The sequence below is a fragment of the Ovis canadensis genome, chromosome X, assembly GCF_042477335.2.
Source record: "Ovis canadensis isolate MfBH-ARS-UI-01 breed Bighorn chromosome X, ARS-UI_OviCan_v2, whole genome shotgun sequence".
In the NCBI taxonomy this organism is placed as follows: Eukaryota; Metazoa; Chordata; class Mammalia; order Artiodactyla; family Bovidae; genus Ovis; species Ovis canadensis.
In genome coordinates this window covers 133,654,438-133,681,317 of record NC_091727.1, presented here as the reverse complement: position 1 = coordinate 133,681,317, position 26,880 = coordinate 133,654,438, and the positions used below count along the sequence as shown (strand labels likewise).

General features: G+C 38.0%; 1 protein-coding gene across 1 annotated transcript in view; it reads right to left on the bottom strand.

Moving 5' to 3' along the window:
• IL1RAPL2 (interleukin 1 receptor accessory protein like 2) overlaps positions 1–26,880 on the bottom strand; it is a 1,194,055-nt gene that overhangs the window by 31,709 nt on the left and 1,135,466 nt on the right. Inside the window, exons 7-8 of the mRNA XM_070291065.1 lie at positions 19,313–19,442; positions 176–321 (exon numbers count right to left, since the gene is read on the bottom strand). Of these exons, the coding sequence (XP_070147166.1) occupies positions 176–321; positions 19,313–19,442 (276 nt within the window). The remainder of the gene's footprint in view (positions 1–175; positions 322–19,312; positions 19,443–26,880) is intronic.

The following is a 26,880-nucleotide window of genomic DNA, read 5'->3' as shown; positions in this document are numbered from 1 at the left end:
GACCATAGGCATTTTATGGTAATATCCACAGCAAAAGAGAGATTTTTCCTTAAAAATAAAAGAATAATTAATAGAAATTTATACTGGATAATAAGATCAGGCCAGGAAACATACCTGACTTCAACAGTTACTACGTAGCTAAACAAACTATAGTAACAGTTATAAAAATGAATACCCTTTTTACGCAGCAGAACACTGGCATGTTTTCGTCCATTTCGATTTTCCACATGGCAGGTATAATTCGCCAGGTCAGCCTCCACCACTGAATCAAAGATGAGTGCCAACTCAACTTCTTTTTCTCCAAGATGCTCTTTGAGGAGCCTGAAATAAAGGAAAGTACTCTTGGCTAAATTGGTTTGATTTGGGGAGAGCCCAGTCATGCAAAGACTGAAGATAGTTATGTAGCTCATTAAGGTCTCCAGTAGGCTGATGGGTGTATGTGCAGAAACTTCAAAAAGAAAACACAAAAAGTGACTTTTAATGTGAAGATCAGATGGGAAAGGAAAAAAGTGAGGAATTCACTCAGCAAAAAGAAATATTAACATGCCACTACGCTTTGATAAATGAAGCCAGTATGATTTGTGTAGCAAACAGGAGGAAACACTGGGCTCCATATTCTAAGCTGAGCTTATGAAAACAAATTGGATTTTTGCATCATGACATGAAGGGGAAAAATCTGTAGAAATGTAGGGTTTGTATTAGAGTTTTGACAACAGGGGGTAAGACAGTTATAAAGGGGGACCTTGAAAAGAATTGCTTTATAAGAAATAAACCAAGGGTGGTTAGTGGCATTCTATCCCCAAATATCAATAAGAAGACTGTTCTCTACTTTCTCCTGCCTTTTGTCCAATGCAGGCATATACCCCTAATCCTCCAGTGTACTACTGGGGCTCTGCTTCCCACCCCTCCACGACATTGCTCGCCATTTGTCTTTCTCCTTCCCTCTGCACCCTCCTACCCACACAAGAGAAACTGCCTTATGTGTATTTTTTTTCATAGTTCTGCCTTTTGCTTTCTCAAGTGAGGTTACAGGTCTTGAATGGCCAGTAACAGTTGTTCTTCACAGAGGAGCTGAGTTGCCAGGAAACTTTCCTGAGGGGTGCGTCTCTTGTTTCTTTGGAGAGCTATATTCTCACCAGTGGCCAGCTGCCTCCTGGGTGAGGTGAAAGTGGGTACCCTGTTGACTTTTACTTTCTATCTCCTGTTTTCAACCAGAGAAAGAGCAAATTGTGAGTCTAAGTAGTGGAAAGCCTGCCATTAAGGTCTAGGGTGAGGTTGTTAAATATATGAATTTGCAAGAGGGAAATTCTCATCTCCTTTTTGGATACTTGGTTCTGAAGGCAGTGAAGAACATTCTGATGTACTGGCATTTAGCATAAAGTTGGAAAAGACAACTGTACTCAGCAAAAACTGGGTTATAAATATGGGCCTCCCACTTACAAGCTCAAGCTGGATTCTTACAAAGTAATTAACTCAATGGCGCCTTAATATAACTCATCTTTAAGTTGGGAAAAATACCTACCCTCTTTAACTTTGTTGTGGGGGTAAAATGGTTTAAAGTGATTTTAAGATTAAATAGCAGATGCAAGTGCAAATGAATATTATTAAACACCAACATTTCATTATCCAAAGGGAAGCTGTTTAAATTTTGGTTCCTCCAAATATATTTGTATTTATACATGTTGATACTTAAATTTGGCTTGGATGAATCTCTTCTGGATTCCCTCTGAGAAAAGGGAAGGCTTAAAGTTGGGTTGGTGGAAGGGAGTTCTTGGAATCTGAGACTCCCCCATACTGAAATCCTAAACACAGATTATATCCCCAATACATATTTTTAAAATTAACCCTATTTCTGTTACCTTCCAATAACATACATATCAGAGAGTTTATAATACTAGCATTTATAACTTGAATACATCTCCTTAGTATAAGAATTTTCTTAATCGTATTTTGCTGGTAGTCTATTAATATTTTTCTTCTTGGCTAAACTTGCAGTTCTCCTCTCTTTCCCCTATCCCAACATAAACCTAAACAAGGAAAAATGGGAATTTACTGTCTTCACAGTTTATGTTGAATTTTACTCCATTTTCTCCCTGCTATGTGCAAATCGCACTATATGCAATTTTTTAGTTCTGTGTGACCCTCTATGGAATAACCCCCTTTAATGCCAGAAGCTGCTTAAGCACCACAAGTTAAATTTGATTTAAAGCTTCACGTGTAGGGCAGCCACAGCCTTTGCCAGGCATGAGGCAGAAAGCTGATCCTGTCCCGCCAGACCAAGCCTTTCCCTCTTCATTTCTAATGCAGTTTCCAAAAACAGCTCTTCACAGGCTGCAGAAAGAATCTGGAGAGAGGATTTGAAAAATGATCCTTCATCCATCTATTAATATATATGAGGTGTCTTAATTATCAGCTTTTGAAAATATAGAGGGGACTTGCTTTTTTGGAATTAAAGAGCAAGTTGGTGTTACGTCTATAAATCACTCTGTAGAGCAGTCACAATTTCCTAACAAATACTGATATATAACAATCTATCAATGATTCTTTGTCATTCCCCTAAGTGCCTAGCTCTGGGATAGATACTGGTGTTAGAGAAATGTAAGCATTAAAAGATCAGGTGCCTGCTCCCAGTAAGCATTAACATTTAAACAAGGGAACAAAATCTACATAGCTGAAAAAATTATAGGGGGAATGAGGTAAAACAGGGTGGTGTAGTCATGCTTACAATGGAATGTCAAAAAAACAACAAGAACAGACTATTATTTACTGAAGTAGCTGGAGATGGCTTAAGAAGACTCTGCCTAAACAAAAGGAAGAAGGAAGCATTTTCTAGGAGAGAAGACAGAAATAGGTTTTCGCAGAATGTTTGACACTGAAGGGACTGGTTTTGGAATGGGGGATACAAATGAGGGGATCCTGGGATATACTTCAAATAACTTCAGAAGTATCTCACTCCAAGGGTTAATATTGAAGGCAAGTTATAGGCAACAGTGAATACTGACAAAATAAAAAACACTAAATTCAGGTAACAGAAATCACTACTTTTAAAAGTTTTATTGTTAAGACCTATTATTTAAAAAGTCATGCTAGAAAAGTTTGGAAGTTTTCACTCTCACCCTTAAAACAAGAAAAAAGTGAACAAAATGGAAGCCAACAACTCTTCTTAGGTCCATCAGAGAATTGAGGTCACAGGGCAAACTCCTGCTCTGCGAATTTGAGATAGTGAGGCAAAGACCGAGAATCACAGTGCCCTGGGAGCAGAAACCCAGGAAGAGGAACCAATACGAATAAAAAACAATTAATTGATGAGTCACTGTAGGGCTAGTATGGACTAGCTTGAAAGTTAACGAAACTCCATGAGATCTAATCTTAGGGGTGCCTCATACTTTCATGAGCTTTGCTTCCAAGAGCCTGTCCAGGGTTTCAGGGTGAAGATCAGAGACATGTTCCTTTACCCTTTGGGCAAGGGAGGAGGGAAAGGCAACTATCTTGAAAGGAGCCTAGAGCACTCTTTCTTCTTAACAAAGACATGCCCTCAAGGGAAACTTCTTTAGCAGAGCCTAAATTACCTAAATTTCAAGTTTTACCGAAACTGGAGGAAAGAGAAGTATCTAACTCCAGCCTCCTCAAGCCTTTCTGTTTCATCTAAGAAAAGGAGGAAAGCTGAGAAGCATTTGTAAAGGTCAGAGCCTGAAGGCACAAGCTGATGGAAAGACTAAGACTTTATCACAGTGTTATAGAATATTTACCACCATACCAGTCAAGGGCTTTCAGATGAAAGAATGGCCAGGCTCAGACCCTGTTTCAGAAGCAGTCTCTAGGAGAACTGAAAGAAACAGTGGAGATGTAAACAAGTACGTTATAGGAAATTTTAGCCTTTTACACCTGCACCAGTTAGACCTGGACATGGAACAACAGACTGGTTCCAAATTGGAAAAGGAGTACGTCAAGGCTGTATATCGTCACCCTGCTTATTTAACTTCTATGCAGAGTACATCATGAGAAACGCTGGGCTGGAGGAAGCACAAGCTGGAATCAAGATTGCAGGGAGAAATATCAATAACCTCAGACATGCAGATGACACCACCCTTATGGCAGAAAGTGAAGAGGAACTAAAGAGCCTCTTGATGAAAGTGAAAGAGGAGAGTGAAAAAGTTGGCTTAAAGCTCAATATTCAGAAAACTAAGATCATGACATCTGGTCCCATCACTTCATGGGAAATAGATGGGGAAACAGTGGAAAAAGTGTCAGACTTTATCTTTTGGGGCTCCAAAATCACTACAGATGGTGACTGCAGCCATGAAGTTAAAAGATGCTTACTCCTTGGAAGGAAACTTATGACCAACCTAGATGGTATATTGAAAAGCAGAGACATTACTTTGCCAACAAAGGTCCATCTAGTCAAGGCTATGGTTTTTCCAGTGGTCATGTATGGATGTGAGAGTTGGACTGTGAAGAAAGCTGAGTGGCAAAGAATTGATGCTTTTGAACTATGGTATTGGAGAAGACTCTTGAGAGTCCCTTGGACTGCAAGGAGATCCAACCAATCCATCCTAAAGGAGATCAGTCCTGGCTGTTCATTGGAAGGACTGATGCTGAAGCTGAAACTCCAATACTTTGGCCACCTCATGTGAAGAGTTGACTCATTGGAAAAGACCCTGATGCTGGGAGGGATTGGGGGCAGGAGGAGAAGGGGACGACCCAGGATGAGGTGGCTGGATGGCATCACTGACTCAATGGACATGAATTTGGGTAGGCTCCGGGAGTTGGTGATGGACAGGGAGGCCTGGTGTGCTATGATTCATGGGGTCGCAAAGAGTCAGGCATGACTGAGTGACTGAACTGAATACCTACAACTACAGAAAACAGGAAACACAGCTTAACTCCTAGCCACATAAACATAAAATCTTACTTTAAAGACATGTTTACTTCAATTCCTTTTATCTGATATGTTACATCTGGTTTTTAAACAAAAAAATTAGACATATTAAAAAGAAAAAGTTTTGAAAAGACAACACCACCATCAGAACCATACTCATATATGGCAGAGAATGATCAGAATGAGAATATAAAATAACCATGATTAATAAGTTAGTCTCCAATGGAAAAAGTGAACAGTATAAACAATAGATTGGTAATATAACCTGAATAATGGAAATTCTAAGAAGGAATCAAAAGGAAATGCTAGAAAACAGACATTGTAATAGGAATAAACAGTGCCTTTCATGGGCCATTAATAGACTGGATGTGGCCAAAGAAAGAATAAGTGATCTTGAAGACAGTCAACAGAAATCTCCTAAACTGAAATGCAAAGAGAAGAGAACATGGCAAAAAAGGAACAAAATATTGAACACCAGAGGTATAACTACAAAAGGAGTAACATACATATAGTCTATGTTCAGTTCAGTTGCTCAGCTGTGTCCAGCTCTGCAACCCCATGATTCACAGCACACCAGGCCTCCCTGTCCATCACCAACTCCTGGAGTTTACCCAGACTTATGTCCATCGAGTCGGTGATGCCATCCAGCCATCTCACCCTCTGTTGTCCCCTTCTCCTCCTGCCCCTATGTTACCAAAATACAAAACACCAGACTATGAAAGAGAAAGGAACAATAGAAATATAAGAAGTAATAGTAACTGAGAATTTTCCAAAGATACCAGAACACAGATGCAGGAAGTTCAGAGAATATCAAGCAGAGTAAATATTTTAAAAGCTACATCTTGACAGATCATATTCTAACTGTAAAAAGTGGGAAAAAATGAGAGAAAAATCTTGAAATGATTCAGAGGGAGAAAAAAAAACTTACCTATAGAGGAATAAGAATAAGAAACAGATCTTTAGGAACTATATAAGCAAGAACAGAGTGGAGTGGAATATTGAAAGTGTTCAAATAAATTTACAACCAACCTAGAATATTGTATCCATTTTTCCTTCCAATGTGAAGGAGAAATAAAGACTTTTTCGGACAAATAAAAAGTGAGGGAATTTGTTGCAAGTAGACCTGCACTGTAAAAAATGTTAAAATAAATTCTTAAGGGAAAATGAAAATGAAACAGGTCAAATTTGGATCTTCATAATGAAAAGAAGAGATAGGAGTGAAGAAAGGTAAAATGTCTTACTTTTCCTATTCATAATTAATCTAACAGGTAACAGCTTATTTAAAACAATAATAATAGCAATAAAAGCAGTTGTACAAAGTTTTGAGGATCTGATTTACAGCATGGTGACTATACTCAGTAACATGATATTGTAATCTTGAATGTTGCTGAGATTATTTTTAATTTATTTATTTTAATTGGAGGCTAAATACTTTACAATATTATAGTGGATTTTGCCATGCATTCACATGAATCAGCTATGGGTGTACATGTGTTCCCCATCCTGAACCCCCCTCCCACCTCCCTCCCTATCCTATCCCTCTGGGTCATCCCAGTGCACCAGCCCTGAGCACCCTGTCTCATGCATCGAACTGGGACTGGCGATCTGTTTCACATATAATAATATACATGTTTCAATGCCATTCTCTCAAATCCATCCCATGTTCACCTTCTCCCACAGAGTCCAAAGACTGTTCTTTACATCTGTGTCTCCTTTGCTGTCTTGCATATAGGGTTATCATTACCATCTTTCTAAATTCCTTCTATATGCATTAGTATACTGTATTGGTGTTTTTCTTTCTGGCTTACTTCACTCTGTATAATAGGCTCCAGTTTTATCCCTCTCATTAGAACTGATTCAAATGTATTCTTCTTAATGGCTGAGTAATATTCCATTGTACCACAGCTTTCTTATCCATTCATCTGCTGATGGACATATAGATTGCTTCCATATCCTAACTATTATAAATAGTGTTGCGATGAACATTGGGGTACATGTATCTCTTTCAATTCTGGTTTCCTTGGTGTGTATGCCCAGCAGTGGGATTGCTGGGTTGTATGGCAGTTCTATTTCCAGTTTTCAAGGAATCTCCATACTGTTTTCCATAGTGGCTATACTATTTTGCATTTCCACCAACAGTGTAAGAGGGTTCCCTTTTCTCCATACCCTCTCCAGTATTTATTGTTTGTAGACTTTGGATAGCAGCCATTCTAACCGGTGTGAGATGGTACCTCATTGTGGTTTTGATTTGTATTTCTCTGATAATGAGTGATGTTGAGCATCTTTTCCTGTGTTTGTTAGCCATCTGTATGTCTTCTTTGGAGAAATCTCTGTTTCTTTCTTTGGTCCATTTTTTGATTGGGCTGTTTATTTTTCTTGAATTGAGTTGTAGGAGCTACTTGTATATTTTTGAAACTAATTATTTGTCCATTGCTTTGTTTGCTATTATTTTCTCCCATTCTGAAGGCTGTCTTTTCACCTTGCTTATAGTTTCCTTCATTGTGTAAAGGCTTTTAAGTTTAATTAGGTCCCATTTGTTTATTTTTCTTTTTATTTCCATTACTTTGGGATGTGGGTCATAGAGGATCCTGCTGTGATTTATGTCAGAGAGTGTTTTGTCTATGTTTTCCTCTAGGAGTTTTATAGTTTCTGGTCTTAAATTTAGATCTTTAGTTCATTTTGAGTTTATTTTTGTGTATGGTGTTAGAAAGTGTTCTAGTTTCATTCTTTTACAGGTGGTTGACCAGTTTTCCCAGCACCACTTGTTAAAGAGATGGTCTTTTCTCTATTGTATATTCTTGCCTCCTTTGTCAAAGATAAGGTGTCCATAGGTGCATGGATTTATCTCTGGGCTTTCTATTTTGTTCCATTGATCTATGTTTCTGTCTTTGTGCCAGTACCATATTGTCTTGATGACTGTAGCTTTGTGGTATAGCCTGAAGTCAGGCAGGTTGATTCCTCCTGTCCCATTCTTCTTTCTCAAGATTGCTTTGGCTATTCGAGGTTTTTTGTATTTCCATGCAAATTGTGAAATTATTTGTTCTAGTTCTGTGAAAAATACTGTTGGTAGCTTGATAGGGATTGCATTGAGTCTTAGATTGCTTTGGGTAGTATACTCATTTTCATTATATTGGTTCTTCCAATTCATGAACATGGTATATTTCTCCATCTATTTGTGTCCTCTTTGATTTCTTTCATTAGTGTTTTATAGTTTTCTTTTTCTTCTCTGAATGCTGTGGCTAAAACTTCCAAAACTATGTTGAATCATGTTGCTGAGATTAGATCTTATACATTCTCACCACGTTTTTAAAAAAGAGTTAATTATGTTAACTATGTGAGCTTAACTAATATAATGGTGTATGTCAATTATACCTCTATAAAATGAGAGTGAAAATGTAACCTAGAGAATGGAATAAAATGTTTGCAAACCATATATTTGATAAAGGGCTAATATCCAAAATATATAAAGACCTTTTTACAACTCAATATAAAAAACAGAGAGACAGACAGACAACTTGTTTGAAAAAAATGAGCTAAGGACCTAAACAGACATTTCTCGAAAGAAGGCATACAAATATCCAACAAATATATGAAAAGGTGCTCGAATTCACTATCATGAGGGAAATGCAAATAAAAATCACAATGTAGTCATCTCAAATCTGTTAGAATGGTTATTACCAGAAATACTGGCAAGAATGTGGAGAAAAGGGAACCCTTTAAACTAACGTGCAACCACTATGGAAAACAGTACAGAGATTCTTCCAAAAATTTAGAGTAGAACTACCATATGATTCAGCAATCTCACTTTTAGGCATATATCAAAGGAAATGAAATAAGGATCTCAAAAAGATATTTGCCTTCTCATGTTCATTTCAGCATTATTCATATTAGGCAAGATATGGAAACTAATGTTTATCAGTAGGTAAACAGAAAAAGAATATGTGGTTTATATGTACAATAGAATATTATTCAGACTCAAAAAAGAGAAAATCTTGCAATTTGTAACTACATAGGGGAATTTGGCGGAGAAGGCAATGGCATCCCACTCCAGTACTCTTGCCTGGAAAATCCCATGGAAGGAGGAGCCTGGTAGGGTACAGTCCATGGGGTCACTAAGGGTCGGACACGACTGAGCCACTTTACTTTCACTTTTCACTTTCTTGCATTGGAGAAGGAAATGGCAACCCACTCCAGTGTTCTTGCCTGGAGAATCCCAGGGACAGGGGAGCCTGGTGGGCTGCCGTCTATGGGGTCGCACAGAGTTGGACACGACTGAAGTGACTTAGCAGCAGCAGCAGGGGAATTTGGAGAATATTATGCTAAGTGAAATAAATTGACAGAGAATGAAAAATACTGAAAAGTATTGTCTGATATTACTTATATATGGACTCTCGAAAAGCCAAACTAATAGTAACAGAATGGTGATCTAAAGAATCAGGAACTGGAGGGTAGAAGAAATAGGGAGATGCTGCTCAGTGGATGAAATGGGGAAATGCTGGTCAAAGAGTACAAACTTTCAATTATAAGATGAGTCCTTTCAGAGTACCTAATGTATAGCATGGTGACTATTCAATGATACTGTACTGTATCCTTGAATTTTGAGAGGAGAGTAAATCTCAAGTGTTTTTACCACATACACACACATGATAACTGTGTGGTGATGGATATGTTAATTAGTTGAATGTGACAATCTTTTCACAATGTATACATATACCAAAACACTACATTGTATACCTTAAATATATACAACTTTTATCCATCAATCATACCTCAATAAAACTGGAATTTTTTTAAGTCACACATGAAATAGAGGAAAGAGAACTGACTCCTCCAAAATAAAATAAAACTTGTCATTCTTGGATCATAGGGTAGTTCTGTTTTTAGTTTTTTGAAGAACCTCCATATTTTTCCACACTGGCTGCAGCAATTGACAATCCCACCAACAGTGTACTAGGGTTCCTTTTCCTTCACATCCTCACCAACATTTTTTGTGTTCTTTTTGATAAGAGCCATTCTACCAGGTGTAAGGTGATCTTTCATTGTGGGTTTTGCATTTCCCTGATGATTAATGTTTAGCATATCGTCATGTGCCTGTTGGCCTTCTGCATTTCCTCTTTTGAAAAATGTCTATTCATGTTTTCTGCTCATTTTTTAATTGAATTGTTTTTGTTTTATATTGAATTGTATGTGCTGTTCCAGTGTCTCTTCATTGTAAATAGTCCCTTAAACCAAGCTGAATCCTCCTTTGATGACTAGATATGTTGCAAGTCTCTGTGTCTTTATTCTGAGTATGAGTAATAATTATCTAGGAATAATTGAGAATGTCATTAATAGGAGATTTAAAAAAAACCCTCTTAAATAAACAAAATCTTTATTTTAGTGTCATTTGCTTTAAAAAAAAATCCTGTTAAAGCCTTATTAGTCAAAGACCAGGATCAAATTCATAGGCTGACACAAACAAAAGATTTATTGATTGGATCCACTGTGGTAGGAATGCTCCAGAGGACCTGTGGGTTGTTTCTTGATTGAAGGAAGAAGAAAGAATTGTTGTAATGTTTAGGTTCTCACAAAAGATTGAAAATGGTCTAAAAAAGCAGGGATAATTTCTGAATTAATTGCAGCTTCTGAGGCAGTTGGTGGGGATGGAGGAGGATTCAGTAGGAATTGTGTATTGTCATGAGGTGGAGGTGGTCTACTAATTGGGTATTCCAAGGAATATAACAATAGCAAAGCAGGTCTGAGGATCACTGAGAAAAAAGCAGTAGTCACTCAAAAGAGGTAGGGGTCATTACAACTGCTTCACAACCTTGGGAGAAACTGTTTTCTGTTAACTTTGCAGCTGGCTTTATCTGTCTGTCCTCCCAGCCTGATTAATAGCTGGACTGCTTATTCTCAGTCCAAACTAATTTTACTCTTTCAGTCCCAAGCAGGTTTTGGCTCTTTATATCCTAAGTGTGGACTACAAGAGATAATTCTGAGCAATTGAGGATTCTTGCTAGCTGTGTTCTGATAAAGTCATTCTAGCTCCATTGGAACTGTGAATCAACTGCCCAAGAACTGATCTTTCTCAGTCTCTAAACTTCAGATTTTTTAATGTGTAAAATAAACTGATATGATTTATTTCAAATGTTATAAAAATTCAATGTAATTTAGGATGTCAAAAATTTTTTGCAATATACTGTGTAGTATAAAAACATGCAGGAATTAGTTTTATTATTTACTAATTATATGTTCTTGCATAGAGAAGCTTATAACACAAAACACCATATTTGAGACTAGGCATCTATAATCTGTTTAGTAAATGAAGAGAGAGAACAAATATGTCTTAGGCAGGTTTTAAATATTTTATGCCTAGGTCAAGGTTAAGACCCACTGTGGAAGTGAAGCTGTGAATAGTAGCTATGAATAGCTAATCAAAAATCATTCTTCATATAAGTGACCATTAGGTTGCCTTTGGGTAAAACTAAGCTGCTTATGTGGAGAAGGTGATGGCAACCCACTCAAGTACTCTTGCCTGGAAAATCCCATGGATGGAGGAGCCTGGTAGGCTGCAGTCCATGGGGTCGCGAAGTGGGGCACGACTGAGTGACTTCACTTTCACTTTTCACTTTCATGCATTGGAGAAGGAAATGGCAACCCACTCCAGTGTTCTTGCCTGGAGAATCCCAGGGATGGGGGAGCCTGGTGGGCTCCCATCTTGGGTCGCACAGAGCCGGACACAACTGAAGCAACTTAGCAGCAGCATGCTGCTTATGAAGTTTACCTTTTCACTGAAGCCTCCTCATGATTTATGAAATCTATACTTACAAATAGGTGTGATAAGATTAGAAACTTATTTAAATCAAAGGCAAAGTGATCAATTAATATTCCTTCTTCCAGTGGGATGAACTGAGAGTGGAAGAAAAGAAGAGATGATGTGCGTGTTTGGGGGTTGTTTGGTGACATTTTAAACTCAGTTTGGAGGCAGCCAGAGCAGGTGGGGATGTTTTAAGGCGCTGAACAAGCATGATGGAGAGTTGTCAATACAGACCCCTTTATTTTGCCTTGGGCTGTGTGGCAAAAAATTATATTCACAGCTCCATATTATTTGTTTAAATTGGTGAGATGTTAACAGGTTATTTTGTGTCTTTAGCATAGACTCACCCTATTTTAAGAATAAAATCCTTTCATACCTGTATTCCATTCCCTCCTTTGTTAAAGAGTATTTGACTCACTCAAGAAATGTATACATTAAGGTTAAAAATGGATGGAAACAGAAGGCTGGACAGTGCTAGAAGCACGAGTGAAAAAAACAGAACTTACAAAGTCCATATTCAACTTACAGACTTTTAGGAACTGAAAGTAAATTGTATTATTTGCATTTTAGCAATCTTGTCTGAAAAGCCTTAAGATAAATTGAATACGTTTTCCAGGTCAAGAATTATAAAAGATTTGGTAAACTTGTTTTATGGTATTGCCTGGGGGAAAAACATTAGCTATTGATAGGGAGATTTGTAAAGTGAAATTTATAATAGAAAATTACTCTCCATTGGAGCAAAGCAATTGCACTGAAATTCATGCAGTCTCCATCGACAATCTGATGCAATTCACAACCCTGCAGGGAAGCTTAAAGACTATTATTTCTTGTTTAATAGGATTAGTTCAATTTCTCTGGCATTTTTTATTAGAACTGTGGAATATATACCTCGCTGCAATTTTTTTTTAATTCTCAAGTCTCTGGTAAGATTAATCAAAAGGAAATTATGTAAAGGTGTGGAACTGGGATGGCCTTGCTAGAATGCTCATACCCAAAGACTGCTCCTTTTCATGAACTCTCTTATCCTACTTCACAAGCTGTTCCCATTAACTTTAAACAGAGGGACAGAAATTAGGAAGTCCTCTCCTAATGATAGTTTCTACTGGCTCTCCTTCAAGTAATTATTTGATTTGTCTAAATAGACACGGAGCTTGTAGAGAGCAGCTTGTTGCAAGGACTTTAAAATGGTAGGTAAAAATAACCAGTTCTTCACAGTTGCAGTTTATGCTACTGCTCATGCAAAATTCCCTTAACATCCCTACAGATGACATCTTTTGGAGTCTGTGGAAAGGCTGTGATATAGTTTGATAGGCTGGCAGCTGTGATTTGATACTACATTTAGGTTCAAATTTTCTTAGGGCTCAATCTCTTAGCAACATCATAGACTTTGTTAGGGCTATGCCAATTTCTGCCTAACAGGAGATAAAGGGGAATCTGTATGCCTAGAGTGGAGTTTGAATCTCTGGTAATAGGTTGCAAGTAAGGAGATACAAGTAACTATGGCGGCCAGAGTAACCCAGAAAACAGTGAGAACTCCAAAATCCTGGTCACGATTTGATCAAATATGCTAGTCAAACTACAAGGGAACTGCTGAATAAAGAGGCTATACTGACTATAGTCTGAGTAACATTATTTCATCAAGACTTTGATAAATATCCAAGCTTTTTCCTTAGGTAGATTTTTTTTTTCTTCAAAGTCTCTACTCCTCTGAGGCAATACTAAGAGATAAAAAGTGTACAACACACACTTCAAGTTCAAGCTGTTGCCCAGGTAATGGAGAACCTAGGCAGTGTGGTTAGTCTTGCCAGATCCATTGCGTGGTGGTGGCTTCTCCATAAGTTAACTGCTTGAAAGCAATTTATTTACATTCCCACTTCTTAGAACTAGTGGGTAGTGCACTTCTGACATATATGCACAACACAAGAGATGTGATTCAATTAAAATATGAAACAAACACAATACCCTGAGGTAGAACCATGCATCCAGATGGAAATTTTGCTTGCAGAAATTCTTTTGAGGGGAATCTTCTACTTAACATCTTCAGCATTCTGCTGTCAGAACTGTTCCCTTTGGAGAATACACGTGGGCTATGAAAGAATGCAGATCTTTTCTTGGTGGAGCTAAATGGTATGATTAGCAACTATGTTTGATAAAGCTACCAGATTTGTTTCAATCCACCATGTGGTATAAAAATCTTCTTTCAAGGACATTGGTTTTGGAAGCCAGAAGACAGAATCTAGTAATTAACTTGTGTGTTAGCATAAATGGCCATAGCCTGAAGGAATTCCCACACCCACACAAGCTCCCAAATAGATCATAGATCATATAATTAATATTACAAAATGGCTGACTGTGTGTTTCTCTTGGCCAGGATTCCCTGCCTCTTTGTTGGCATTCTCTAGTTAGCTGGTAAGGTTTTGTGAAATTTTCAAAACAAATTCCATGTTACTTTCCTCCCCTGCAAATATAGGTATGTACCCTTTGTTACAGGAAGGGTTGCAGATGGTGGAAAATAGGATGTAACAGAATGAAATAAACAATGACGTTTTGCAAGTCCTGAAAGGTTGACTTCCTATAGCACTTAATACTTGGTTGATTAATTTTGTACTTAATATAATGTCTAGGATTGGATTAAACTATTTCACATATGTGTGCTTTGTCTCCCACTACTCTAGTTATTTGCTGCTAGAGCAACTGCACGGCCTAACTTTTCTTTTGTGAAATGGTATAACCACGTTTGAGTGTAGTTTAGCAGATTCTGAAAAAGTTAGATAATCCTGTAGAAAAAGAGGATAGTTAGAAGGCTGCCCAGGTGGCTTAGTGGTAAAGAATCCACCTGCCTATGCAGGAGATGCAGAAGATGTGGGTTCAATCCCTGGGTCAAGAAGATCTCTTGGAGAAGGAAATGGCAACCCACTGCAGTATTCTTGCCTGGGAAATCCCATGGACAGAAGAGCCTCGTGGGCTATAGTCCATGGAGATGCAGAGAGTTGGACATGACTGAGTGACTGAGCATGCAAAAGTAAAAAATAAGGACATTTGAGAGAAATATTAACTTAAGTTAATAATAACGTATCAATTTTGGTTCTTTAATTTTAACAAAAATACCATAGTAATTTAAGATGCTAATAACAAGAAAAACTGGGTATTGGAGGTATATACAAACTTTCTATATGATCTGCTATAAACTGAATGTTTATTCTTCCTTTCCCAATTCATTTGTTGAAATCCTAACCCCCTAATGGGATGGTACTAGAAGGCGAGGCTCTGGGGAGGTGCTTAGTTCATGAGAAAGGTGCTCTAATGAATGAGATTTGTTGTGTTTAGTCGCCGTGTCGTATCTGACTCTTATGTGACCCCATGGACTGTAGCCCATCTGGCTCCTCTGTCCATGGGATTATCCAGGCAAGAATACTGGAGTGGGTTGTCATTTCCTTCACCAGGGGATCTTCCTGACCCAGGAACTGAACCTGTGTCTCCTGATTGGCAGGCGGATACTTTACCACTGAGCCAAAAGAGACTGTAATGAATTAAGATTAGTGCCAATGGCACTCCACTCCAGTACTCTTGCCTGGAAAATCCCATGGGCGGAGGAGCCTGGTGGGCTGCAGTCCATGGGGTCGCTAAGAGTTGGACACAACTGATCGACTTCACTTTCACTTTTCACTTTCATGCATTGAAGAAGGAAATGGCAACCCACTCCAGTGTTCTTGCCTGGAGAATCCCAGGAATGGGGGAGCCTGGCGGGCTGCCATCTACAGGGTTGCACAGAGTCGGACACGACTGAAGCGACTTAGCAGCAGCAGCAGCAGCCCTTATAAAAGACACTCCAGAGAGCTCTCTGGCCTCTTTTGCCATGCGAGGCCCAGTGAGAATACAGTAGGGAAAAGGCCAACTATCAACTAAGAAGTGGGCCCTCATCAGCCACTGAATGTGCTGGTGGCTTGATTTTGGACTTCCAAGTCTCTAGAACTATGATAAATAAATGTTGTTTAACCCACTCAATCTGTGAAATTTATAGCACCCAGAGAGAAGAGGACACTATCTTTATAATTTTTCTGTAATTCTAAAATTATTCTAAAAAAAGTTTTTCCAAAAAAAAAGCTTACAAAAATTAATACAGTTAAACGTATACTGACTATCTAAGTCATCAATTATATGTCTAGATATTTATCCAAGAATAAAGGAAATATATATGCAAACAAAGATGCAAACATGTATGTCCAGAGCAGCTTTATCTGTAATAGACCTCAAACTGAAAACAACCTAAATGTCCATCAACAAGTGAATGAATAACCAAACGGTTTACATGCATATAACAAAATACTACTGAGCAATAAAAATAGTGAACTACTGATACATGTAACAAGACAGATAAATCTCAAAACAGTAATTTTTAAGAAAAAAAGAATATATACAACATGATTCTGTTTATATAAGACTATAAAATGCAAACTGATTGATAGTGACAGAAAGATGAGTGTTTTGAAAGAAGAGGGGCATAAAGAAGGGGTACCAGGAAACTTGTGGGTAATTTATACGTTCAATATCTTGATCATGGTGATGGTTTCATAGGTAGATACTTTTATCAATCAGTCCTTACAGATTGTATACTCTAAACTGTGTGTTTATTGTATGTCAATTATGTGCCAGTAAATCTGTTTTTTTTTTTTTTAAGTTCAACTAGTTATGTATGGGAGACAGGAAATAATTATCTTAGGCTCATATAACTACTACCCTTGATCATGAAACATAGCTCTGTGCTTTTTGGTAGTGGAAAATTTGCTACTTTGTACCATTCTACCTACTACTGGCTCTTTGAGGACCAGTTTCTTTCTCTAAAAAATGAAGAGTGACCACTGAAGTCTTCTATAAGCAAATATATGAGAATAATTTTAAACATGTGTTCTTCTGGAATAATTTAAAATAAATTAATTTGCATTAATTTCATAAACCTTAAGTTGAAATTGTCTAATAAAGTATTACTTATTAGGAACCTTAAAGATTAAATGTATGCAGGTCAGGAAGCAACACTTAGAACTGGACATGGAACAAAAGACTGATTCCAAATAGGAAAAGGATTACATCAAGGCTGTATATTGTCACTCTGCTTATTTAACTTATATGCAGAGTACATCATGAGAAATGCTGGGCTGGAGGAAGCACAAGCTGGAATCAAGATTGCCAGGAGAAATATCAATAACCTCAGATATGCAGATGATACCACCTTTATGGCAGAAAGTTAAGAAGAACTGAAGAGCCTCTTGATGCAAGTGAAAGAGGAGAGTGAAAATGTTGGCTTAAAGCTCAACATTCAGAAAACGAAGATCATGGCATCTGGTCCGATCACTTCATGGGAAATAGGTGGGGAAACAGTGGAAACAGTGGTTGCCTTTATTTTTCTGGGCTCCAAAATCACTGCAGATGGTGATTGCAGCCATGAAATTAAAAGACTCTTGCTCCTTAGAAGGAAAGTTATGACCAACCTAGGCAGCATAAAAGCAAAGACATTACTTTGTCCACAAAGGTCCATCTAGCCAAGGCTATGGTTTTTCTAGTGGTCATGTATGGATGTGAGAGTTGACTATAAAGAAACCTGAGCACCGAAGAATTGATGCTTTTGAACTGTGGTGTTGGAGAAGACTCAAATTGTATAGAGATTCCTCTTGGGGTGATGAAAAATTTCTGGAACGGTAGCATGGTGGTGTTTGCACAATATTGCGCTCAGTTGTTAAATAGTATCTGACTCTTTGCAATCTGATGGACTGCAGCCTTCCAGGTTCCTCTGTCCATGGAATTTTCCAGGCATGAACATTGTAAATGTATTAAATGTCACTGAATTATACACTTTAAAACAGTGCATTTTAGGTTACAATATGGTATCTATCACACCAAAACCCACCCATACACTTTAGTTTTTACCCTTATTACTCTATACCCCCAGGCCTAAGCAAACACCGATGGCCTATTCTAGATATTTCATATAAAGGAAATCATATAATATGTGGTCTTTGGTCACTAACTACTTTCATTGAGCATGTTTTCAAGTTTCATCCATGTTGTAGTGTGTATAACTACTTCATTCATTCCTTTATACGTGCAACACTACTCCACTCTGTGAGTATACCAAATTTTATTTATCTATGCATCAGTTAATGGTCATTTAGGCTATTTCCACCTATTGTCTATTATGAATAATGCTACTGTGACTATTTATATGGGCTTCCCTGGTGGCTCAAATGGTAAAGAATCTGGCTGCAACACAGGAGACCTGGGTTTGATCCCTGGGTTGGGAAGATTCCCCGGAAAAGGGAATGGCTACTCACTTTATATACAAGTTTTTTTGTGGATATATGTTTTTATTTCTCTTAGTTATATCTCGGATGAGAATTGTTGGTAACTGTTTGTTTAATCATTTGAGGAATTTCAGAACGTGCACCATTTTACATTCCCACCAGCAGTGTACGAGGGTTCCAATCTCTTGGCGTCTTTGCCAGCACTTGTTGTAATCTGACATTTTGATTATAACCATCCTAGTGAGTATGAAGTCTTATCATATGGTTTTGATTCACTTTTCCTTGGTGACTAATAGTGTCAGGTACATTTTTGTGTACTTTTTTTCCCCTAGAAATATGCTCATATAGATAATATTTTTGCATAGATTCTCAGGGGATTAACAGACCCTCAGAGTTATGAATCCCTAGAGAGGTTATTGGGTAGACACATGTAGAGAAACTGTCGTGGCAGTTATTATAAATTAATAATATAAGTGATAGTAAATAATAGAATGCATATTTTTTGTTTTACACTGCTATATATTCAACAAGCAAAGTAAAAAAAATACACATTTTAACATTAGCTGCACTAAAATACTGATTTACTTTCCATTTCATGATTCTTAATAGGGGTGGAGTCCCAATTCCTATTGAAGTGAGAAAAGTATATTATATGTCACCATCTCTGAAATCAAAGGGTAACCCCACAGACTGAATGTGGTAGAAAAAATTACCTCTTACAAATTGTACAAAATGTGATCATATACATAGGATTAGAAAACCAGTAGAATAGATACCTATATACCAGGGGGTTATCTGTGTAAGAGGAGAGTGAAAAGAGGTTGAGGGATGTGTTAACCTGAAAGTCACTTTCAGAATGAGCAGTGGGTACTGGGAAAAATTAAACACTGTTCAACAAGAGTCAACAGTTATTTTGACAAGTACTAGCTTATTACTGCCACCACAGCTTTGCACCTATGACATATGAAAGTTGTCTGTTCCCAGGGAATAAATGAGTATTTTCCCTGTGGTCTGAAGTCACCTATAAAGTTTAGATCTTTGCTGGGACTGGAGAAAACAGTGGCCTAAGCTTTGAAACCATAAAGGAATTTGCTTAGGCAGCTTTGAGGGAATCATTGTAACTCATAGCATATTCTTAGAACCTGAGAAAACTTCCTTATATTGGAAGTTTATACATTTGCATTTCTTAAGGCAGGCAACCTTACTCTCTTCACTAGATCAGCTTTTAGAAAATGGAATGATTCGGAGTTGCAATTAAAATTCTAGGCAGAAGCTTTTCTAGGATGTTCCATTGCTTAACTAAAAAACAGCATGGAAAAGTAAGCAATTCAAGTTCTGTACCTTATTTCACCTTCTCTAATGTGACCTGCAAGTTCCTCAATAAACTTCTCCCCTTTCATCCAGTAGATCATTGGTCCGGACTCTCCACTGAATCCAAAGAATGCTTTGCAAGGGATGTTCAGAGGCTTACCTGAGAATGGCAGAGAGAGAAAACATTAGCAAATGGCTCTGCTTATCACTGGGAGACAGAAAAGGACCATTTAACATCCATCCAAAGGAAAACTCAGAAGTGACCCATTTTCAACTCTTCTTCCAATCATCCTAGCACTCACTGTAAATGAGAAAATTTTTAAATGGTTACAAGGGCTTCTGGGAAATTTTAAAAGTCAATATAATATCAAAAAATGTAAAAGTAAAGAAAGTTACCAAGTTTTTAGAACTGCTGATTTTTACTGCTTCCCTGTTATGAACTAACATGAAAAAGTCAAATAGAATCCTCTTTTATTTTCCTTGTTTGAGAATATTAATAACTGCTTACTTGGACTTGCCTTTGAAGTTAACATTAATCAAAGTATAAGTTAATTTTTGATTGAGAAATATAGACTATCCACTATTACTGAGACTAAATAGGGAAATTTTGTTCTGATTATTGCATATTCTAAGAAAAATTGGATACTACATATCAAAGAAGAATTTTGTAATTACAAAAATATCTATAGAAAGTTAATGGAGCAAAAACTCAGCCTAACCATATCTTCAATCTCTTTGTGTCACCTATAGTACTTAAATAATTCTAGGCAATACTGTAGCTTTTTACTATGCATCTTTGATTATAGCTGAAAATGTTTTAATTATAAATGTATCATCAACTGTATAAGCAGTTATTTTATGCTGACATTGATTCTATTTTTTAATATAAATTTATTTATTTTAATTGGAGGTTAATTACTTTACAAAATTGTATCGGTTTTGCCATACATCAACATGAATCCGCCACAGGTATACACGTGTTCCCCATCCTGAACCCCCCTCCCTCCTCCCTCCCCACACCATCCCTCTGGGTCGTCTCAGTGCACCAGCCCCAAGCATCCAGTATCATGTATCGAACCTGGACTGGCGACTCGTTTCATATATGATATTGTACATGTTTCAATGCCATTATGGAACAGTCTTTTGATTATATTTTCTTCTTACAAAGTAGATAAGTAACGGAAGAATGGTATAGAGAGCAGCATCTTGACATTCCTGACAAAGGAATCCCCCAACTCATAAATCATAATATATCACTTTCTCTATAGCATGCAATTTTTGCCCTGGTTGGAACATTAGATGAAGCAATTTCAAGAATATTTTTCCTTGAAGAGTACATGGTAAAGTTGTTCCCACAATCACTCTGAGCTACGGACAATTTCTCCTTTCTATTCTTAAATTGATCCAAAACTTCCATGTTCCAAGAACCATTACTTTCTGAAAACCTTTCTATTTAATCATGACTAGCAGATGGCTTGCTTTGAGGACCATTTACACCAAGAAACAGTTTTAATTGGAGTTAGTGTCTACACTGTGACAAAGAGGAAATTGAGAAAACCTCATAGATACATGGATGCTGGGTGATAGGCTGGGCTTAACCATAATAAGTAACTTGTTACCAAATATTGGTCTTTTTATTTTATTTTTTAAGGAATACTGAAGAAATTTTTCATCAATAATTCTAAAGAAATTCAAATTCTTAAGGTTTATTTTAAAAATGATTTAGGATTACACAGGGCAGTAAGTGACTACATGTGATGAGATTATATTTCTAATAGGGAAATTTGGCTATGACACATAGATCAGTTACCATCTTTTATTCAAATAAATTTTAATGATAGGGAAAAATGTTTTTTTTAAAAATTCACATATGATATTTTACATGTTTCAATGCCATTCTCCCATATCATCCTGCCCTCACCCTCTCCCACAGAGTCCAAAAGACTGTTCTATACATCTGTGTCTCTTTTGCTGTCTCGCATACAGGGTTATCATTATCTTCTTTCTAAATTCCATATATATGCATTAGTATACTGTATTGGGGGAGAAGACAATGGCACCCCACTCCAGTACTCTTGCCTGGAAAATCCCATGGATGGAGGAGCCTGGGGGGCTGCAGTCCATGGGGTCGCGACTGAGCGACTTCACTTTCACCTTTCACTTTCACGCAATGGAGAAGGAAATGGCAACCCACTCCAGTGTTCTTGCCTGGAGAATCCCAGGGACGGCGGAACCTGGTGGGCTGCTGTCTCTGGGGTCGCACAGAGTTGGACATGACTGAAGCGACTTAGCAGCAGCAGCATACTGTATTGGTGTTTTTCTTTCTGGCTTACTTCACTCTGTATAATCGGCTCCAGTTTCATCCACCTCATTAGAACTGATTCAAATGAATTCTTTTTAATGGCTGAGTAATACTCCATTGTGTATATGTACCACAGCTTTCTTATCCATTCATCTGCTGATGGACATCTAGGTTGCTTCCATGTCCTGGCTATTAGAAACAGTGCTGTGATGAACATTGGGGTACATGTGTCTCTTTCGATTTTTATAATGCAAACTTCTCTCTCAGCAAAATGACATGTCATGGACCTTTGGGATAATTCAATTATTGTCAAAAGCTTTTATATCAACATTGTTTTATATTAATATATGTCTAACACAAATCTGAAACAAGATTATTATTAATTGTTTCTTTGAACATGCATTTTGTGATACAAGCTTGAGTGAAAAATAGAAGACAGCTTTGTATAGCTGACTTCCCTGGTGGCTCAGACAGTAAAGTGTCTGTCTACAATGCGGGAGACCCGGGTTCGATCCCTGGGTTGGGAAGATCCCCTGGAGAAGGAAATGGCAATCTACTCCAGGACTATTGCCTGGAAAATCCCATGGACAGAGGAGCCTGGTAGGCTACAGTCCATGAGGTTGCAAAGAGTCAGACACGACTGAACGACTTCACTTCACTTTGTATAGCTAAGAGATTTGAATCCTTGTTTGGATCTATCATTAAATAGTAGACTATATGGCCCTGGGTAGATTACCAAACTTTTTACAAACGGATTTCTCATATATGTAGTAAGAGTGGTAATAATACTTTGGAGGCTCAGATAAGATAATCTCTATAAAAATACTTGGTGAATTCGAAAGTCCCATCCGAATTTATTATGGTTGTGTTTTCCTTCCAAGGCTTGGTCTTTCAACAAGTAAAGTTTGAGACATAATCCTATGTGTCAAATTAGATAGATAAGTGTTTATTAATATTTGACCCTGTCAATCTCTTGTCCTCTTATTTATGAGTTTTAAGGGGGAATACTCTTTTCTTATCAATAGTCTATAAATATTTCCTGGATTCTAGAGTAGGTGTGATTCATCCAAGCAGGCCCTTTCTTCTCTAAATCTGAACATAGGGTCTTTTTATGGTTTATTGTTCTTCATTTCCATGATATTGAAGGTATTACAGAATGTCACAGTAGATACCAAAAGATCCAGAGACTGATAAGCATTGTTATAAGGATCCTAGTTGCTAAAACTACCAGAATATACATTTATACAAATAAACTCTAGTTGTCATTCCTTTGGGCTATGTTGAAACAATATATCAAATAAAATACCTTTTTTTTGTGAGTATCCACCTGCAATGCAGGAGACCCCAGTTCGAATCCTGGGTGGGAAGATCCCCTGGAGAAGGGACAAGTTACCCACTCTAGTATTCTTCAGCTTCCCTGGTGGCTCAGACAGTAAAGAGTCTGCCTGCAATGTGGGAGACCTGGGTTCAATCCCTGGGTTGGGAAGATCCCCTGGAGGAGGGCATGGCAACCCACTCCAGTATTCTGGCCTGGAGAATCCCCATGGACTGAGGAGTCTGGCAGGCTACAGTCCATGGACTCGCAAAGAGTTGGACATGACTGAGCGACTAAATGCAGCACACAGCACAGCATGTGGGTACTCAGGCCTGGTTTGATTTTAATAGAAAAAGAAAATTATAGCAATGTGCAAAAAGGTGCCTCCTTGAAGTGATCTATCAAAAATGACAGTATCTGCCTTTTCCTTGATACTACTTAATGGGTACTGACTATTGCAGCGATTTCTCCTGGAAATATTTTTACTCTCCCATCAGACAGGTTTTTGTTAAATAAATGCAAGAGACATGTTTCAGCAGCCTAGATTCTTCAAATGCTGAGCAAATATCCTGAAGCCTCTGTTAACAGCCAAAAGAGGAAAACAGGCCAATTATCCTACACAATACTCTGAGGAGAGTCCCAAAATGATCAGCTCTTGTGCCAGATAGTGAGAATCAATATGCGCCAGGTTGTGGGCACCTCTTCTCTCAAAAGGCCTGGGAGGGATCTCAGCGTTGATTGAGCAAATTACCTGAAACAGAGTCTCTCCAGGCTTTTCTAAAATTTGGCTTATGTGCATATGCAAACTCCTATCTACTATTTCCATTTGCTACTGTATTGTTTTGCCTCCAGATGTTTTCAAAATCATTCCTTACTAGCAGAGATGATCAACTCATATTTATATCTAGAGAGGATTTTACAGTAGGTTGAAGACCATCAACATAAAAATAACTCTTTCTCAATGTTTTGTGCTATTCACAAGGTAATGGCTTTAGACATATCTCCCTTTTAGGTTCAGTCTGTATTACTGGCAATTTCTCTATCAGTTTAAGTCTAGACTAGTTAACAAAACATATGTTCATACAAAGACTTAGAGATGGATGTTCATAACAGCTTTATTTGTGATAGCCAAAAGCTGGAAACAGTCCAAATGTTTGAAAGAATAGATGAAAGGATACTCTGGTACATCCATACAAAAAATATTTATCAAGGATGAACTACTGATAAATAGCACAACAAATGAGTTTCAAAATTTCAAAACAATTATACTAAGTTAAAGAGGTCAAACAAAAGGGTACATGTTTTGTGATTCTATTTATATAAAATTCTAGGTAGTTAAAATTAATCTATAGCTTCTTAGCAATTTGAACATCTGTATGTGATCCAACCACTCCATATGAAAGCCTATGTCTATATAAAGACTTGTACTCAAACACTCATATCAGTGTTATTTTTCCCAAGTTAGGGAAGTTTTTAGTCATTATTTATTCAAATAATTTGTGTCGCCTTTTCTCTCAATCTTCTGGGACTCCCTATGATGCAAAATGTTAGCCTGTTTGATGTTATCACATAAATGTCTTAAACTTATCTTCACTTTTTTCTCAATTCTTTTTCCATTTGCTGCTTTGATTGGATGACTCTATTGCCTTGTATTCAGGGTCACTTATCCTTTCTTTGCTTTAATCTGCTATTGAACTCCTCTAGTGTATTTTTCACTTCAGTTACTGTATTCTTCAGCTCTGTGACTTCTGTTTGTTACTTCCTTACATTCTTTATCTCTTTGTTAAAGTTCTCATCTTGTACTTATCAATTCTTCTCCCAAATTTGGTGAGTATTTTTATGACCATTACTTTGAATTCTTTATCAGGTAAATTACTTATCTCCACTTTATTAAGGTTTTTTTTTTTTCCTGAGATTTTATTTTGTTATTTTGCTTGAAACATATTCTTCTGTTTCTTTATTTTCCTTCAGCCTTTGTGTTGATTTCTTTTTTAAAAAAATTTTTAAATTTTAATATCTTTAATTCTTACATGCGTTCCCAAACATGAACCCCCCTCCCACCTCCCTCCCCATAACATCTCTCTGGGTCATCCCCATGCTAGAACAACCACTGCTTCCAGTCTTGAAGTGGTGGCCTCATGTAGGAATGAACCTTGTTGTTCTTCTTGCCCTAGTTTTTATTCGTCTCTCAAACCTTTCACTTGTCCAAGCAGTCTATTATATTTTTAGTTGTTGTTCAGTCACTCAGTCACTCAATCATAGCCAACTCTGCCACCCCTTGGACTGCATCACGCCAGGCTTCAGTGTCCTTCACCAGCTACTGGCCTTTGTTTAAACTCATGTCCACTGAGTCAGTGATGCCATCCAACTATCTCATCCTCTGTCATCCCCTTCTCCTCCTGCCTTCAATCTTTCCCCACATCAGGGTCTTTTCCAATGAGTTGGCTCTTCATATCAGGTGGGCAAAGTATTGGAGCTTCAGCATCAGTCCTTCCAATGAATATTCAGGGTTGATTTCCTTTAGGATTGATTGGTTTGATCTCCTTGCAGTCCAAGGGACTCTCAAGAGTCTTCTCCAACATCACAGTTTGAAAGCATCAATTCTTCAACGCTCAGCCTTCTTTATGGTTCAAATCCCACATCAGTACATGACTGCTGGAAAAACCATAGCTTTGACTATATCAAGCCATAGCTTTAGCCTTTGTTGGCAAAGTGATGTCTCTGATTTATTAATATGCTATCTAGGTTTGTCATAGCTTTTCTTCCAAGGAGCAAGTGTCTTTTAATTTCATGGCTGCAGTCACTGTCCGTAGTGATTTTGGAGACCAAGAAAATAAAGTCTGTCACACTTTTCATTGTTTCCCCATCTATTTGCCATGAAGTGTTGGGACCAGATGCCATGGTCTTAGTTTTTTGAATGTTGAGTTTTAAGCCAGGTTTTTCACTCTCCTCTTTCACCTTCATCATTTTTAATAGCTCCTAGTAATTTTGGATATGCCAAGTCTTATCAGTGTCCCAAAGGGGAATACCATTGTTAGCACTTAGATTCAGGCTATTTGGAACTCAGACTCTCAAGTAGCAGCTTTTAAAGTATGGGTATATAACAGTCCTGTGGACCTACAAGTGTAATTCCCGCTAGCCACCAGAGTTAGGCAATCTGGTGGTGTCTGCTGGGGAAACCTGGGGTTCCAGATGAATCTATAAGCTCCTTACTGGGAGACATGAGTGAGCTGGACTGAGACAGAGGGAGAGCACATAGATGATGTTCCCTAGCCTGCATTCCCTGGGAATACCTCCAGAGCCTTTAGGTGTGAGCCAAACCTGAAGCTGAAGCCCCAGGCATAGCAAGTATGCCTCTTTCACTGAAAGATGGGATGAGTTCCAGTCTGTTGTCTGTGCAATGCTCTGGGGGTGGTAGTCTGTCGATAATCTTCTATTCAATTATTACAATCCCATGGGATTCAGGGTCGCAAGTTCTCTAACTCCCAGAATTGGATGATCAAGGGGCATTTCCTGGTAACAGCTGCAAAAACCAAAGCAGCAGATGTAAACTCTGGGAAACCAGTTACAAGAAAGAATTCCCTTCTGAAAGATACTGGTGCTCTGGGATGTGAAAGAAGGAGAGGGCAAAGACAGTGCCAGTCCTCTGAGATCTCTGGAAAGGTTTGTAGTCAGCCTTTCAGTTCAGTTCAGTTCAGTTGCTCAGTCGTGTCCGACTCTTTGTGACCCCATGATTCGCAGCACGCCAGGCCTCCCTGTCCATCACCAACTCCCGGAGTTCACTCAGACTTACGTCCATCGAGTCAGTGATGCCATCCAGCCATCTCATCCTCAGTCGTCCCTTTCTCCTTCTGCCCCTAATCCCTCCCAGCATCAGAGTCTTTTCCAATGAGTCAACTCTTTGCATGAGGTGGCCAAAGTACTGGAGTTTCAGCTTTAGCAACATTCCTTCCAAAGAAATCCCAGGGTTGATCTCCTTCA